General features: G+C 39.4%; 1 protein-coding gene across 5 annotated transcripts in view; it reads right to left on the reverse strand.

Moving 5' to 3' along the window:
* Nucleotides 1-8,540: 8,540 nt before the first annotated feature.
* ttc22 (tetratricopeptide repeat domain 22) overlaps nucleotides 8,541-18,340 on the reverse strand; it is a 49,472-nt gene continuing 39,672 nt past the window's right edge. For 4 of the 5 annotated variants that reach the window (XM_074634900.1, XM_074634899.1, XM_074634898.1 and 1 more), the window contains 8 exons: nucleotides 14,441-14,730; nucleotides 12,392-12,692; nucleotides 12,112-12,167; nucleotides 11,918-12,033; nucleotides 11,137-11,255; nucleotides 10,494-10,655; nucleotides 9,744-9,896; nucleotides 8,541-9,662 (listed from right to left, as the gene is read on the reverse strand). In XM_074634900.1, coding sequence (XP_074491001.1) covers nucleotides 9,126-9,662; nucleotides 9,744-9,896; nucleotides 10,494-10,655; nucleotides 11,137-11,255; nucleotides 11,918-12,033; nucleotides 12,112-12,167; nucleotides 12,392-12,692; nucleotides 14,441-14,730 — 1,734 coding nt within the window. In that variant the 3' untranslated portion in view covers nucleotides 8,541-9,125. Of the gene's footprint in view, nucleotides 9,663-9,743; nucleotides 9,897-10,493; nucleotides 10,656-11,136; nucleotides 11,256-11,917; nucleotides 12,034-12,111; nucleotides 12,168-12,391; nucleotides 12,693-14,440; nucleotides 14,731-14,826; nucleotides 14,894-18,340 lie in introns of all 5 variants that reach the window. The other variant, XM_074634902.1, reaches the window with a different exon arrangement.

Here is an 18,340-nt window from a genome sequence, read left to right on the forward strand (position 1 = left end):
TAGCAAACACGAACAACTCTCTCAAAAACTAGAGTGCTAAAATTGAAACTTGTGATGTCGTAGGGTATTAAGTGTGGAACTGCTGCATAGAGAAATGTTATAGATGACACTGAGAGCACCCAGGGGAATGTTCTGAGTATATGGAAACATTTTCTGTTTCACAACTGACCACTCTACAATACAATAAAGATTATTTGGGTATAAAAAAGAAAATCATTCTGTGGGTCCATAAAATCAGTCTCCCATTCATTGTCTATGGAGCAGCTCCAGACTTTATACCTTACAACATCAAACGTTTAAGACTTCCTTCTCTGGTTTCTGGCTTTGAGAGAGAGAGGAGCTCATGTTCCCCTTCAACATGGGCTGCTACATGAATGATTGATGATGAATGATGATTAGATTTAGGAGCGCCTTGTTGCGAAACTTGTTCATGAGAAAATGAGAAGCGTCTTTGAATTGAAACCTTCCAACTTATTGATTTTCTACCAGCGACTGCTGGTACAGCAAATACAAATATTATTCTGCTTTTCTGTTTATGTGTAAAATGCAGTGTTTTTACTCAGGGCAAATTAATTTCCTGTTAGCTATGTTACCTTCACACAAGTCTGTCATGTTTTGATTTAATATAGCTCTGACAAACACATTACCACCTACAGCAGAACAGCCAACAAATATCTTCCCCATTATTTAGAGAACCTCTGAAAGGTTGTGCACACTGATTTGGCAAAAAATAAAATGCAGAAAAGGCCTATAGAGAACAGTCCTAAACTGATATCATATGAGAAAAATATCACAAAGTGTGCAACTTAAAGGGACTATTTGTATCTTTCAGAAATGCTTCTTAACAGCGACACCTGTGGCCGTGAAATCAACGAAAGTCAGCGTCGGGCTCGTGCTTGTGCTCGCTCTAAATGGACATGACCGAGCATCGCAGTGAGGCGACACACGTCAGCTAAAAGCACAATATCACTCTATATTTCAGCTGCTTGGCAGTAATGTTAGCTGACCAGACGAAGGTCTCTCCATGAATCAATGCTGATACTGTGTTTGCTTCTCCTGCCTCAGCGCAGGCTTCAGCAGCGGGGCTCCCCAGCGAAAAACTCGTCTCCCTCCGCCTGCAGCCGGGGAGAGCAGGAAGACACCGGCAACCGGTCGGTAACGAGACGGTAACGTTTCTCTCTGCGGAGCCCCGTTACTTCCCAAGACAAGGGAAACCTCTGTTGGTCTGGAAGAGCTGCAGCAATTATTTCTGCACAAACGTCCACAGTACATTCACTAGATATTCTCAGAGCTAAACTTCTCTTCTGCAGTGTGGAGTGAGCGCGCGTTCACATCTAGAGGTGGAGCGAGTACGCTGTCTGAGTGAAGGCGAGCAGGCAGAGGAGACGAGACAGCGGCCACACGCGAGCGCGCATATGCGAGCGCGCATGTGTGCCAACCCGCTACATTTATACGCTTAGAAAGTTACAAACAGTCCCTTTAATGATAGCCAGTGGTGATAAAAAAAATGAGAGATGAAGTCTCTAGGTATAAGCACAATACTAAGCAATATATTATATTCTTTAAATAGCTACTTTAGAATGAATGTAAAATACCTTAATGTTACTGTCTATTAAATTAAGTCCATAAAACACACTATTTATCTTTTAAATTATAGGGATTATTATACAGGGCTTGACATGATAAACAAAATAATGCTCCAAATTTGCAGATGTGGTTTGCCACTGCAGATAAACAATGTAAGGTGGTCACGCACATCCAAAAATCGTAGTAGGCCGGTGCTGGACCAGCAGAAGACAGCAATGAAAAACGTAGAAGAAGATCTGCACACTGTGGCTCCCTTTAAGTGCAATTTATTGGCACATCTTAGTTAGTGACGTTTTGAGCATTAAGTCTGAAGAAGAACTTGTGCTAAGATGTGCCAATAAATTGCAGCTACAGTGTGCAGACCTTCTTCTACGTTTTTCATTGCCACTGCAGATAGAAACCAAATTCCTTAGACTATTTTCTACAGAAAACTACTGTCCGTAGAACAATAAAAAAAAAAACACAGAAATCTCTTTCTAAGAGTAGATCAATTTCACACAAGTTGATACCTTTGATTATGTTTCTATATTTCAATATACTCAAGATGCTCAGAATCACTTAAGTTAATCACCATTATATTCCTACAGTATGTTCCTAAAGGTGACATTTAGAAATACCCAGGATGTCCCTGTTTTTGTGGTGAGGAGGTTAACATGTATTGATCTGCAGAAACCCCACTTCTCTTTATTGTATACCTGTAAACTAACTTTTACAGTATGCCATTAAGCTTTCATTTAACTGTTGGGATAAAGATGTAACATGTTTTACCTGATTGAGCTGGACACTTTCTTGGTGACTCTGAAGCTGTGAATGAATTAAAGTCTTGGATTAGGAGTGGCATCTTGTTCGGGTCAAAACCTGAATCTATTGACACAAAGGAATGAAAATGAAACAGGTTGTTGATAAGAATAGTTTGACCATCATATTTTAATTACTACCGCTACTCCTCAGTTAAAGAGAAAGTGATGAAGCAGAATCATTTTAATTATATTTATTTTCTAATCTGAAGCCTTTTAGAAGTCTTGACATAGATGTGACTGTCAAAGAGCAGATGAAGAGAGCAGCCCAATCAAGTTAATCAAGTTTTGTCTACAGCACACAAAGCTGCTCTCCTCTGCTGGCATCAGTAATGAGTCATACTGTAGGTGGCAGCAGGTCGTCTCCCAGGATTCAACTCCTGATGACAAAAACTTGACCGAAAACATCAACAGGTTAAGATAAAAAACACCCATCAAGCCAGAGAAGTTTTGTCAGCGTGACCCAGTTTCTGACATAAGATGCCATATAAACACAAAACTGTTCTCCTGCCACGCTAGAGCAACAACACAAGTCTCTCCCTGCAAAGTAATGTGTTACTCACTATCTAAAAAAATATACAAAAATAATAAAAAACACTTTTCATTTAATTGTTATTCCACCCACGTCAACACACAGACGTCAACCAATTCCTCTCAGGGGAGGAGCACGCGTAGAGCAGAGGTTACACAAAGCACATTAACAAAATGGCACGCCTTCTACCATTACCAGAAACTCAGTCAACACATTGATATACTGTATGTTGACTGATAAAACAAAGTTACTTCACTGAGATTGTCTCATTTTTATACAAACAAAAACATTTGCTGTCTGAATAATTTGTCACATAATAAGAAAAAGATTCCACCAAAATGTATGTTGTTTTCAAAATCATTTTTATGAGACACAATTTCTTTTATTTGATTATTGCTGCAGATAAAAATCTACACATAGTTACGCATCTACTTTTAAAAATCCTTCAGAATGGCATTAGGTAAACTCCATGACACAATGTTATTCATTTTAATTATAGAGAATTTCTTCAACATACATGTGAACCTAAAGCAGCAACAGACAAGGAAAAAGTCTTTTGGTAACATTCAGGAAACAGATGCAGACCTCTGCTCTCATGCTCAGCTTTACACCAGTAGTTCACTTTTATTAAGTAAGATAAGTCCTTAGTCTTTAAAAAGAGTAACTGATCAGATCTACCAACTTCCACCATAGATAGTCTTGATTATCATTATTGTAGCAGTATGGGGCTGAAATTTACCCAGCATGCTCTGATGCCAAGGAGACAAAAGAAAAGGACTGAATCCTCCCTGTTTCCCACACCTAACCCCAAGAAATTTGATTATACATTGAACGACACAACATGGTCACACCCCAGATAATTGATCTGAGCTAAATCAAGTTTTCCTGTGAAAGACATGACAGAGCAGACCAATTAGAAGCCACAAAGGTCAGTATGAATTCACCGACATAACAACTCCTAGTTGGCCCAGAGAACTCGCAGGAGCTGGGGGTCAGCGACCAGGCTGCATGGTGACAACGTTGACAACGTTATTCTTGCGAAATTTTAACTCACGATGCATCTGACACCAGGAGCACCACACACAGAAACAGGATTTCATGATGTCGTTACAGGCAGAACCCTGTGGAGAAGCAAAGAACTGATTATGCTTTTTATTCAAATTGTATTCCTCAGTTATTATTTTATGTCTTGCATTAATCAGTAAGTTTAGTTTTAATATGTCCAGAGACACGTTTCTTGAATCTCAATAATGTCTGATAATATTGAATATATAATTATTCAAAGTTCTTTATATTCAAGTATAGAAAGCTGTAAATTAAAACATATTTTTGTAAAATTGCCTTATTTTCTATAGATGTAAATGAGGCTTTAATTAAAAAATTAAGGCTATTTGAAGCTTCGAGAACAGCGATATCCATCTGAGAATAACTAATAATAATTCATGTTGAATATGAATAATGAATAATGTTGGATTAGTCTTTATTTCATGGGCAGTTTTGGGATTTGTACTTAAAGTTTAAAATTGATACTATTATTACATACTTATATATGTAAAATAAACAAAGAACGAGGCATTCGAATAGGGATTTGGAGGTTGGTTACCAATGGTCAAAGCTCTGAAGCATTCGGGTCAGCCCAAAAAAAATGATAGAAGAAATCATTGTGCATCAGTTTTTATACCTTGATACCATATCTGTGTCGAATGCCAGTCCGTATAGCCAAGGCTGCAGGGGGCACACACAGAGGAAGTCCGATGGCTGATGTTATGGCGGGGCTGCATATGTCACACAACACGAGACAACGGTTCTCTCCAAAGCTTCCTGCAACCGAGCAGGCGAGGCAAGGGCAGCAAAAGAAGCCATAGCAGCCTGGAAAACAAGCAGTTTGAAGTTGTAACAGAGATGTAATATATAGTCCAAGTGGCTTTAAATGACTGAAGAAGGACACACAAACTGTGTAGATGTAGTGTTGATTCTTACAAGAAGTTTTGTCCTCACAACAGCCAAAGAGGCCCGTGTTCCACTTCACCAATTGATATGCCATTATTTGCTCTTGAACTTAACTAACCTGTTAACACACAGAAACCAGAGTTACGTTACATTCCAACTACATCTCAGAGGGAAATACTGTACTGTACTAGACATAAGCTACTTTTGTATTAAATAATCTCAACATTAAAAAGTAATCAAAAAATAAATCAACTAATACATTATGTTTTATTATGGATTAAGTTAACTGGCAATATATAAAGTCTTCCTTTACCAGCTGCAATGTTAGTGATACTTACATATGAATGCATCAATAACTGAATCCAATAATATGATATATGTATTATTCTGAAATGGGCCATTCTTTTACTTTTACCTGGACTTTAAATACATCTTTATGCTAATACTTACATACTTTTACATAAGTAAGTTTATAAATGCAGTGCTTTTACTTGTAATAGAGTATTTCTAGACGGTGATAATGCTACTTTTACTTAGGTAAAACATCTGAGTACTTCTTCCACCTCTGGTTTAAAATACAAATACGTTTCTAATGAATTGCTACTTATGTTTATGTATAAAATACAATGATTTTATCCATTTTTTTTGTGCCCTTAGTTTTGTAAACGTCTCGGTGGACAAGCTTTCTTGCATCTGTAAGAAAATAATCAAATCACAGCAATCTGGCTCATGTTCATTTTGTATCAGCAGTAAAATATTATAATATGATAATTACAGTACTGCATATAGTGAACATAATCTATAGGCTTTTTCCTTGCTCCATGTGTGGTATCCAACAGGTGTGTTTAGTGAATTATTATTGATTTTTCATCAATCAATATATCAAAATATAGACATTGGCAACCGAGGAGCTGCAGTGACGAGAGAAAACTCTTCACTTACTACAGTTGCTTCAGCTCAGCTTGTGAACACAGCACTCCTCAGGGTGTGTGAGCTTGTGTCTCAGAGGCGTATTAGTGAGTCAGTTATACCTGTAGTAGGAGCTGCTATGATAAAAACACTGATTTCACTAATATATATATAAAACACTGATTTCACTAATATATATAGATATAGATATATATCTATATATATTGATGAAATCAGTGTTTTTATCATGGCAGCTCCTACTACAGGTATAACTGACTCACTAATACGCCTCTGAGACACAAGCTCACACCCTGAGGAGTGCTGTGTTCACAAGCTGAGCTGAAGCAACTGTAGTTATCTATATATATATTCTAGCGACATAACACAAGCAGATGCCTTTCATTGCTTTTTTGTATTTCAGTAGTGAATGAAATATACAGCTACTTAGTAAGTCGCACAGTATGCTACCCATCTGTAACTGGTAATCTGCAGAAATAACCAAAATGCGTCTGTTTTTGTGTCAAGGTTAGTATGAGTTGTTAAACCTGGTGCAGGTCTGTGCTACAAAACAAAATCAACTGTATTGCTTTTCATATTAAATAAACCTCTTTTTTGCTGGATCTCCTGAGCTTCCAACATGTCAGGTTAAGCTTTCATTTTACTTTAAAAATAAAGATATGTTATTTCTCATTAGCAAAATTAAAAATCTCACCCGATTAAGCTGGAAGCCTTGTCGACACCTCGGAAAGCTGCAGGAATATGTCTTGTATGAGGAGTGGCACCTAATGCATCTTGAGCAAGTGAGCCGGAACAATGCTGCAGAACCTGAACCTTAATATGCAGAGAGAGGTAAAAACAACAGTGCACATTGTATTACAGGTCACCTGTTACAGGTGTGGCAAACCAGTCGGACACTAAGTTCCAAAGAATTTATGTATCTATTTAAAGAAAGGGACAGCACCTGGTTTTCATGAGAACTATTTTCTGACCTTGCATTTATTAACTATGTTTGACTCACTGGTGGGACTTCTGCAATTTCTTGGTTGTAGAATAATACATTCCTTTACATGACGATTTCATGCTTTTCATAGCAGACAAAAAATATTTCGAAACAGAAGTTGAACCAAACTTTCACAGTAGTTTGACATTAAGATATTTCTCCATTGGCACTATCTTCCAAAACAAATGATAACTTCTACATCCTGAAGAAGAGTAAAGAGGTTCAACATATACTGAAGTATAGTCTGAAGACACTTATATTCATATCAAGCCAGATGTCCTCTGCTGAAGAATATGATGTCCCACCTGCATATACATGTACAGTATATGCTCCTGTAGAGCCAGTGGAGAAATGTATTTTTGATAATATCGTTTAATGTACTGTAGATGGGCTTTAATTCTACATGATATTTGAAATCAGTGTTTTACAGGTGTCATACCTTGATGAAGTGAATAACATTGTTTATCTTGTTACAATGGCACCTTGCAGTGGGTGGGATATATTAGACAGCAAGTGGATATTTTGAACTTTGAACTTTATGTTTGAAGCAGAAAAAATGGGCCAGTGTAAAGATATGAGCGACTTTGACAAGGGCCAAATACTGATAGCTAGACGACTGGTTCAGAGCATCTCCAAAACTGCAGCTCTTGTGGGATGTTCCCGGTCTGCAGTGGTCAGGACCTACCAAAAATGGTCCAAGGAAGGAAAACCGGTGAATCAGCGACAGGGTCAGACCCGAGGCTCATTGATGCCCGTGAGACGCGAAGGCTGGCCCGTGTTGTCCGATCCAATAGAAGAGCTACTGGAGCTCAAATTGCTGAAAATGTTAATGCTGGTTCTGATAGAAAGGTGTCAGAACACACAGTGCATCGCAGTTTGTTGCGTATGTGGCTGCGTAGCCGCAGACCGGTCAGGGTGCCCATGCTGACCTAATGTTATGGCTGATCGGTGTATGTTGCACCTGAATCAGAACACAATGCAAGAATGCAACATAAACAATGTAAATCAATAGCATAGCTTGCTAACAATAATGTAAAATACTGGCTCTTCCACAATAAAATATCTGCATTAATCACCCAGCTCACAATATCAGATTTTCATAACAAGATTATTGTGGTTGATAGAATTCACGATAACGATATCTATATAAACTTTGAAAAAAAAGTAAATATACCGTGTCAAATTCAGCTTTAACTTTGTTTATTGTGCTTTTTGTCTCTTTTTTGGCGAATTAATTACACTCAACTAAGAGTATAAGGAGGTGGATAAAGAGTCTATAACCATAACTGTATATATAAAATGATTCAAGGGGTGCCTGATTATTTACACAATATTATCATGTGTGTTATTGACATGATATCAATATTTAATTCTTAAATATCACGGTTATCGTCAATACTGGTATATCGCAAGTTAACGCTACACCCAACATGATATTAAGATGGTTTGAATTGAATTTGCCAGAATGGGACTTTGATTCATCTTGCAGCTATTTTTCGTTACTAGAAAATGTGAGTGTAGCAAATAAATAAAGAGCCCAAGTAACTCTGCCAATGATGCCAGCTGTCTGTATTTGTGTTTAGAGGAGGACATTCCATTATTAAGCGTCATTAAGCTGGAAGCCTTATTGTGACGTCTGTCGTTGTGGCTGAGATCTGGCAAAATCCATTCAGTGATCCCTGGTGCCCTGTATTAAATCATTCCAATTTTGTATTCAATTCGTCACCTGTTCAGCAATCAAGACCAAAGATCACATACCAAGAGATTCAAAAACTAGTCTTTTATTCATAGACAAAAACAGGACCTTTCATAATCCAGGTAACATCTTAATGGTGTATACCCACACCTGCTGGTCATCAGTGGTAGAGCATTGAAACATCCCACTGAAGGAGAGGTAGTGTGACATGATTTAAATATAAATAAGCAGCAATAACACTACTTCTGTTGGACACCAGTCATTTGCCATTTATGTTCCCACTGTCGAAGAGCCAACAGGGCATCCTGACCACAGCCATTTTATTATAAATACACCCAGGCCATGGCCATCTCATTTTATACAAAAACAAATATCATAATATATTTTCCATCGTATAGCAACCTTAAAAAGAATACCCTTCTGTGCTGTAACACTGTAACTGTAGGTTACTCTGTAGATCCAACTTTTTCTAAACTTAATAATAGAATAAACATTTTAAAAGCATGTACACTTTAAGTAAAGTTAGCTTTATTACAGTGTACCGCTGCTGTTAATTTTTCACCTGTGAAATGCTGTCAAGAAGTTCATTAATTACTGCATGTCTAGTCTGGTTGGGTCATGTGCCTGTATGTCTATTAAAGTCACATATTTGCTTCATGTAAAGGAGAAAGTCCTAGGTTTTGGTTTCTTCTTAACCAGTTTTTTAGGCACCACCGTTTTCAGTAGCCTCCTCACTAGGTCCAGTCTGCCTGTCTTGATGAGAGCTTTGGATAACTCCGTGACCTCTTCTGTGTGAGTCCTGTAAAGGCACCTTAGCTCGGACTTCACGATGTCCTCAGGGTACCTCTCCTCTGCCTTTTGCACCCACAGCTCCAGCTGGGTGATGGCGAGGCTCGGGTCAGGTCCTCCCTGCATGAACACAGTCAGGAGGGCGTGTAGGAGGCAGCGCAGGGCGGTGGTGTTCGAGCTCCCTGGTCTCTCTAACTCCACCGCCCGTTTAAAGCACTCTGCAGCGTTCTGGTCCTCGCCCTTCAGCAGGAGGCAGCGTCCTCTGAGCACGTGGAGGTCCGGCAGGCTGTCACCCTGCTCAAACTGCAGGGCGTGGGACAGACTCACCAACGCACTGTTCACTGCCCCCTCGTCCACCAAAAGACTCTCCTGGAGTGCATCGACACCCATGTAGTAGAAAACCTAAAGGGAAAACATGAATGTGAAAACCCTGTTGCTGTAGCAAATCCATTCACGTTGCTCATTAGTAGTTTGTGTCTTTACCTGTGCCATCTCCAGGTGAGTCCGCAGACACTGACGCACAGTCAGGACCTTGTCCAAGTCTTTTCTGGCCTCAGTTAGCTTCTGTCGGTCTGGGACTCCACCTTGACAATGTTTTACCTTCTCCAGGTCGCTAATGTAGAGCATCATATTGATCTAAAAGGAAAACATATATAAATACTTGTACTATACACCTTTTTATTAACATCTTATTCTATCAAATAGAGACAGAGCGCAACGTGTCATACTCTGAAAACCACGCCCACTGGAGGGGAAACAATCAGTGCCACAATATCAAGCCCTCAGGAAGAGCGCCGGTCGGCGGTACTACAACTTCCGTGTCCGTCACGTGATGCCATTGGGCCCAAAAAGGCTTTATCCCATAGACTTACATTGGGAAAGAGACATCTGTAACTCGGCGGATAATTTTTTTTAGGTAAATCAACTTCCCAGTATGAACACTTGAATAGCCCTTATTTAAAACATTAAGTCCTAAAAGTTGTAAAATGCTCTAATAGCCGAATACAGAGTCATTTCCCTTCCTCTGTCCGTGTGAATGAGAGCCAGACCGAGGCTGGAGCGAGGGCTAGGAGGCGGAGTTAGCAAGCCGTGACGACACCGTGACCGGGCCATGTGACCGAGTAGACGCTACTGCGTCTGCTCCATGGGCCCAATGGATGCGCAAGATCGCCGTTAGATCCGGGTACTTTCACATGGTAATTGACTGAATTTTGACTTGATCTGCTGCGGTACCTTGGCACGGGTGCAGTACGCCTGCCAGTTGAGCTCTGGGTCTGGGAGCACGTTTAGAGCCATGTTGCAGATCCCTGTGGCCATCTCATGTTTGCCCAAAAGAAAGAAGATCTTTGCCAGAAGGTTCAGGGTGAACGCATCATCGCTGGCCAAGTTTATGGCCTGAGGACACAGACAGTTATATTGTACGTTATGGTGAAAATATAGAAATATAAACATATTAAATGATGTAGTAACTTTCACAAAATTACATAAACAACTAGTATTACCGCCTCACGGTTGTATGTCTCCAACAACCAGTCAAGTTGCAGTTTAAATCCATGTCTGTCTAAATCGCATCATTTCATCATTTTATCATTTTATCCTGTTATACTTTTGTGTGAAATTGTCATAATTAGCAAATTAATTCTTTAGTTATGGCCTAAAACATGTTTTGTGAGGTCACAATGACCTTTGTCCACAAAAATCTAATCAGTTCATCCTTGAGTCCAAGTGGATGTTTGTGCCAAATTTGAAGAAGAAGAGGTAGAGGAAAAAGTTTATCAGATTTAATAACTAGGCCTAAGTAAAATAGTCCTCACTTGTTTTTTATCCTAGCTGGCCTGATATTTGGTGAGAGATCTAAATGTGTGTGTTAACTTACAGTTCCAAAGCAGGATAGAGGATCAGAGGCTGAGTAGCCACAGTCGTGTACAGACATGGGCACAGTGGAGAACTCTTCCTTCCTCTCCAACATGATGCCAACAAAACACCAGGCTAAAGCTGAGGGGCGAGAGCAGAATCATTCATTGTTCAACTCCCTCTAGGTTGAAGAAATAGTTGTAACTACTGTATGTAACATAAAATTGTCAATATTATGACTAAAACAAAGTTTTCTACAATAGTCAACAGTCCTTTGCATGGATTGCAATGTACAGTACGAACTACAGAAAACCCAAAAGATTGCAGCACTTAAAGGTGTTTTTGACAACATTGATAACATTCAGCCACTAGATGTCACATTCTCCCTCCCCCGTTCCGTTGCATTCACTTCAAGACAAGTGGTTGCCAGGCACTAACCGTCAAACTCAGCCATTTTTTCCCACACTAACTGGCAACTTGGTCGCTGACGACACAGAGATACCACATGATACCAACGTCATCATACTATTGGCTCACAAGCCTTGTTGGAAGTGGGAACCAAATGTCAGATATATCTTCCACAGAGATAAACAAAACATTAATTTTGGACCCGCCAACATTTTCCACACCTTTCTGAAGGCTCTGTGGATGTATTACTTTTCCATTTATTCATCTACATACAAATTGTATCAGTAAGACCTTTAAACCAAATATTACCTACAATGTGCTGCAATGCATATTCAACATAATGCCTCTAAAAGTACAACAGAGCAGAAGTACTCAGAGAAACATACTGCGTTTACCTTTGTGTTGTGTTTTCTCCGATTCTAGTGTTTCTTTGAGAAGCTTCAGTCCCTTATTGTAGTGAGAGAGTCTGGAGTATTCAGAGTCCTCTTTGGTCTTTACTATGTCGTCCAGTCTGCAGGGAGAAAATTACTTAATACAAATTAGACATTAAGTGGTGTAGTTGTTATCTTTTGATGAGTTTGTTTTGTACCTTATATAGATGGTTGCCATTTTAAAATACCAACTTCGTTTTTCCTCTATTGGTATCTGGAAAAACAACAATATTCTTTACTAATAGTCTTCAGTTAGACATAAAATGACATTTATAGTGTATGAATAAATGTTTAACTCTTCAGGTGCATGCCTGCAGCATTGTTTAATTGCTATTCCACCCAAATTTACAACATTTTGCACTTGTCTTGAATGAAAAATAGTAACGTAAAGGTATATGTATGTGTATTATGTATAGTATTACAGTATGTGGATCTCACCAGATGTCCCCCATAGTCCAGGGCTCTGTTGTAAAGTGTCAATGCTGCCGTCAGCCTGTCTCTCAGGTCGTCTTCACTGTCCAGCTCCACATCGTAGGGGTAAACATAGGCCTGCTCAGCCAGGCAGCGAGCCGCCATGAGCCGGGTCTCTTCCTGAGAGGCCTCTCCAGCGTCTACTCCCATAAGGTCGGACACTTTCTCCACACACTCCGCTGCATCCAGCTCTCTCCCCAGCTTGTCGTACACTTGGCCTAGGTTGGCCCAGGCATTGAGGTTACCAGGGTCTTCTTTACAAATGCCTCTGAAAGGACACAGAGGGAGTGCGGTTAGAAAAAGATCCCTCCATAAAAGGTCTTGAACATTGATCATGATGTTTCATTCTTATTTTGACAAAAATAAGATTGGATCGCCATGAAATTTTGAAAAAACTTCCATGGTCCCCAGAGGACTTTTTCTCTAGTTGCCATTTTTTTCTTTATTGAAATGTTTCGACAACTATCGGATGAATTTCCACACATTCATATTCCCATCAGGATGAATTGTGATAACTTTAGTTATTAAAAAAAAAGATCTTAAGGAAAACATTTTGTCCCGTACTTTGGTTTATGATTAAATACCTGCAAAACTACATTCCCATCAACCTCAGCTGTACTTTGTGTTTTGTGCTAGTTAGCGAACATTAATGATAGCATGCCTAACTAATTGCTAACTCATTGTGAGCATATTATCATGCTGACATTAGCATTTAGCTGAAACCACCGCTGTGCTTAATTATAGCCTCACAGAGCTGCTAGCATGGCTGTAGACCCTTGTTAAGTGGTGTCTTCATGCAGTATAATTGAACTCAGGAATAAGGAAATCAGTGTTACTGTATTAGATTAAACTTGAAGTGTCATAGTACAAGAGGTACAGAATAATAGGGCTGCTTGATTATGGCGAAAATCAAAATCACGATTATTTGGGTCAATATTGAGATCACGATTATTTAACACGATTACTCACTGACTTTGGAAACATAATGCTTTTAGAAAGAATATTTTGTAGCCTACATTTTATATTTAAATGCATCAATGTGATTCACTTTGAGAGCAAAATTAAGAGGCTAGATCTATAAAGAACTTTGGTTGACAATCCCGAGCGGCTGTCCCTGATTTGCCAAGCTGGGTGAAAGTGCACCGCTGTAAAGGAAAAGAGTACAGTGGATTTATAAAACAAGACAAAACGTAATGTCGCACTATAATCATTTTATGTCAATTATCTTGTTTTCATAATTGTTGGAAGCCAAAATCATAATTGAACTTTGATTAATTGCACAGCCCTTCATAATAAAAGTCATAGTTTAGATAAAAGAAGTAAAATACAACTTAAATAGTATCATACATACTTTATGAGCATCTTTACAATATGAAGCATCAGAATAGAAAAAGAGAAGTACGATACACACCGGCTACGAAATGTAAAAAAGATAGTGTAATGGTTGATCGGAGGTTGGTTAACATTGCAGGTTTAACCTACTGCCCCAATTACACTCATAATAAAGATGAGAGGTAAAGATTGGGGTTGTAGGTTAAGTCTTATATCTGCAGAGAGCAGCAAAATAAAATAAAGATATTAATGTGTTAATCCTACCAGAGCAACTCATATTTATGATCATGCTTGTTGATTTGTGTGTGTGACTGCAGTCATGTTAACAGTATATTTTTTATGTAGCATCCTCCATTTTTGGCCCAGCCATTCACACAATTTGTCAACTAGTGCATAAGATTACTGTGAATTTATGGTCTTGATTTTTGTTAATTTTCTACTACAATTAGTAGAAGGTCAGGTTGTGTTTTTGTGCTGCTTTTTCTACTGGTGCGTAAGTGTGGTGGTTCTTGGTTAGCTCACAGAGATTAAGTATATGTAGTAAGACACATGTCAACCTGTGCAGTGTTTCTGTTGTTAAGAGTGCTACAGATCCCTTGTGAAATCATGTAACCACAGTCTCAAAATGAGGCCTCTTGCTTAGTAACCCTAACCCTAACCCCATAAACAACAGTGTATCATCACCTGAATATTTCTTCAGCTGTGTCCAAGTGTTCCAGGTGAAACGCCAGCAGGCCGAGCAGATTTCGGACAGCGTACTGTAGATATCCGGCTTCAGCCTCTAGCTCTCCTCGCAGGCTCTCCTGCTTCAGGTAAGTGTCCCTGAGTCTCAGCTTCACAGGCCCAACGGGATCACAGTTGAGGTTGAGGTCCAAGTGGAAGTGGCCGGGGATGTAGTCCATGTTCTCCATGAGAGACTCGATGTCGTCTGTGCCGTCTGCCTCCATGGCCTCCTGCTCTTCCTTCTCCACCTGCTGTTTAAAAAAAAAGACAAGAAATACAATAACAATACTGCTTTTCATATATTTTGATATATATTTAGATCTCTATTTAGATTTAGAAGAACATACCTCGCCCTCCTCAGTCTACAGTTCGACCTACTGAGACAAAATTCACCCAGCCGCGCTTGTCAGCTCACTCTGGTGCAGACAGGTTGAACAGGTTAGGCTCGGGAGTGACAAGGGAGTGGAATAGCTAATGTAGGCTACGGGGGAGAAAGTGTACAAATACATACTCTTCCCAAACACTTTTTTGTATCAATTCCCCCTTTTGATTCTAATCCAAAAATCTCAATCATCATCTTTCTTCATTTTTCTTTCATCACTTGGTTTTGCTATTTGTCATTATTTTCTTATTTGGCTCTTTAACACAAGTACCAGCTGACATTCCTTAAAGTTTGTTCTGACACGATGATATTATTTATGTCTTGAGTTTTGTAAAAATGTGTTTGAGGTCTTGTTTTGGAGAATGTTTCAGTTATCCCCCTTCCTGTGTCAGCTGTAGGCAACCTAAGAATGTGAACCATCAGGATCAGTGTGACTGGTGAAGCACTGAAGGAAACGTTACTACTTTAAATGACCTCATTTCATTCATAAATATGAGTCAGTTGCACATCTTTGATATCATAGCACACTGTTCCGTTAATACTGTTTATACTGTACATATCTAAACATATTCTTAACTACCTCTTATTATTTATTATATTTATTACCACTGAACATATGTATTACTCTGCACTTTACTGCTTTTTACACTTCTGGTTAGATGTTAAATTGCATTTCGTTGTCTCAATTCTTGTAAAGTTGAACCTGATCTCATCTAATCTTAAAGAAAAACAACATGCAGCTGTATGCTGAGCTGTTGACAGAACATATAAACACCTAAATTAGATATGCAGATACTAGTTCAACAAAAGCAGACTTTGACTGTGAATCCTCATTATCCTGCAGGTCACAATACTATTTTGGAAAAACACATGTTGAGCACATTTTTGTTTCAGAACACTTTTGCATACAAATCCAAACTCTTCCACTAGAGGGTAACCTTGCATTATAATAAACCAGTGGAACAAAAGGGAGAAGTATTTTAAACCCACTATCACATGCAATGATTCCATGGGCTTTACAGGCCCACATCACAAGTGGTTCTCAAGCAAGTGCAAGCTCTCTAACAAGACAGGGGAGAAACTCCACAAAGCCTCAGCAGAGACTGCTGAAGAGATAATTCAAAGAGAGATCAGCCCTCCTCTGACAGCTGGGGTGCAATAACAGCTATAGGATGGAACAAATCAATTACACAATAAAAAGTCCAGGACTCAGGAGGATTACAGTACGTGCACCTTAGGAATAACAAAACCAATATAATAGTACAAAGAGGTAAGTCCCAGGAAGTACTGTTAGTCAATATTCAAAGACTCAAGGGATGTATTATCATATGCAAACAGTGCATTTCCATACAATGAAAAACTTTCTCCAGTCAGCATATACACAGTATTAATCAGTCACACACAATGCTACAAACATAGTTAAATAATGAAAGTGATTCAATACAATAAAGAGCTCAACAATAAGGATTGCCCGATTGCCCGGGGCAAGTAAAACGCCAATCTATCAACTCTCTTGTCTTATCGGATAAAAGAATTAAACACATTGTTTTTTCCGGAGCTGATAATGTAATTAGCTAAGGATTGAACCATCAGGCTTCCTTCTCATCTCTGTTGAGAGCTGCACATGCGCAATATCGTTTGGGCACTCGCAAGAAAATGATGGCGGGTAAAGACAAAGTTTATGAGCTGAAGCGCAAGCGAGCATTTCAATTATCCTGGAAACAGGAGTTTAGTTGGGTGGTATTAGAAGATGTGGGAGGAACTCCAACTATGTATCGTTCAGTTTGTCGCAAGTTTGTGAGCAAGGCGGATAAAACAGCGACTTTTTCAAAGGCACGTCAAGTTTCTGAAAAACGTCATTGGAGCGCCATAACAAGAGCCGATAGCATCTCGCTTGCATGGCAGCTAAGAGTTATTCAATAACCGCTGATAAATAACAATTTGTATAGGGGCAAGTAAAAATTGACTTTGTGCTAGTAGATTTCTGTCCCACTTGCCCGACTGGAAAAGCAAAAAAAAAACATTAACCCTGCAACAGTTACAAATTATGTTCCCTGCATGGAGGTTTTAAATTTCAACATCACACTTGTGTAAGTTGCATACTGGGCCATGATTGACTTCCAAACTTGTCACAAAATCATCATCATCCGTCCTGGTCTTAAACTGATATTTTAGGCGAGCACACAGAAACGTTCCCTTTTCAGCAGATAAATGCATTCGTGTCAAAACCTGCACATACTGTACATCGTTCTGCACAGTCAAGGTCAAACATCAAAATGAAGTAACAATAAGGAAAAACGCATTTTTGAGCGGAGGGGGATTTTAAAAGACCAATATCCGTTCATCACAGTCCTGAGTACGACAGCCAGGGGCACAGGTTGGAGGGATAGGGGTGGGATGATGGTAGATTAATCAAACTGTTACTCAATGATGGAGGAGGCTCAGGCTTTCTGAACACTACAGTAGAAAACAGCAGTCCTGTCTGAAAAGTAAGCAGTTTGCAGGAACAGATCACAGGTCAATCAGAAGAAGAACTTCTAATACCAAACATGCAGGTTTTTTTATGATGTGGTTAGAAACTGGATCCCCTGGAGCAGCAAACCCACACAAATGCCTCAGTCAGGTTTGAACAGGACTGAACCACCTATGCCACCTCGACACTTACTGTCAGAGTGTGTTGTGTAATGTGCATTTAGCACTGCAGATTTGCCTCCTCGTGGGCAGCCTTTTCCATTTGTACCATGTGGGTGTACAGAAATCTGAAAATGTTCTCCTCTCGACAACCGTTGCCATGGTGGCCATCATGGATACCAGGCTGATTGCATAGTAACATAATGATGACAGATGCTTGTTGGTGTAGCTGTGCACCCTCCGAGCCACATTTAAACAGCATTTTGCTCATAAAACCTGCAGTTTAGGTGATGGAGTTTACATCCCAGCAGCCAAGAGACAAAACAAAGGTATTAAGGGAAAGATGTTAACCCCTAATAATCCCTGTAGCTTTAGCAGTACTCCCCTGTAACGTGGGATTAGGATACGTGTCCCACATACTGATAAAGGTCTTTTAAACTAACCCCTTGTTAACCTACTTAATTGTTTTGGTGTCCGTCTTAATTTCTGGCACAAAGGGCAGTATATAGCTGATGAAGAGTAATATACAGACAGTCAGGGATGAGAATGTAAAGGCTGCCTGGTATATTGTGAACACTATGAACGTGAACAAAGATGCCAACCTGGCAGCATCAAAGTTCTTTGAAATCCTTCTCTGCAGAGACGTTACATTTACATTGACAGGAGCATAGACGGGAAATTTGGGGCCCCTCACGAGATGTGACACTGAATACAAAAGGATCACAGGATCACAGGAAAGCCTTATTAATCCAGACTTTATACCTTCTCTCTAAAACTGAGCTCTCCTCAGTTATTAATGCCTTTGATTATTAAGAGTAGAGGGATTTAATGATTATGTATTATATTCT

Source organism: Sebastes fasciatus, chromosome 5 (genome assembly GCF_043250625.1).
Source record: "Sebastes fasciatus isolate fSebFas1 chromosome 5, fSebFas1.pri, whole genome shotgun sequence".
Taxonomy (NCBI): Eukaryota; Metazoa; Chordata; class Actinopteri; order Perciformes; family Sebastidae; genus Sebastes; species Sebastes fasciatus.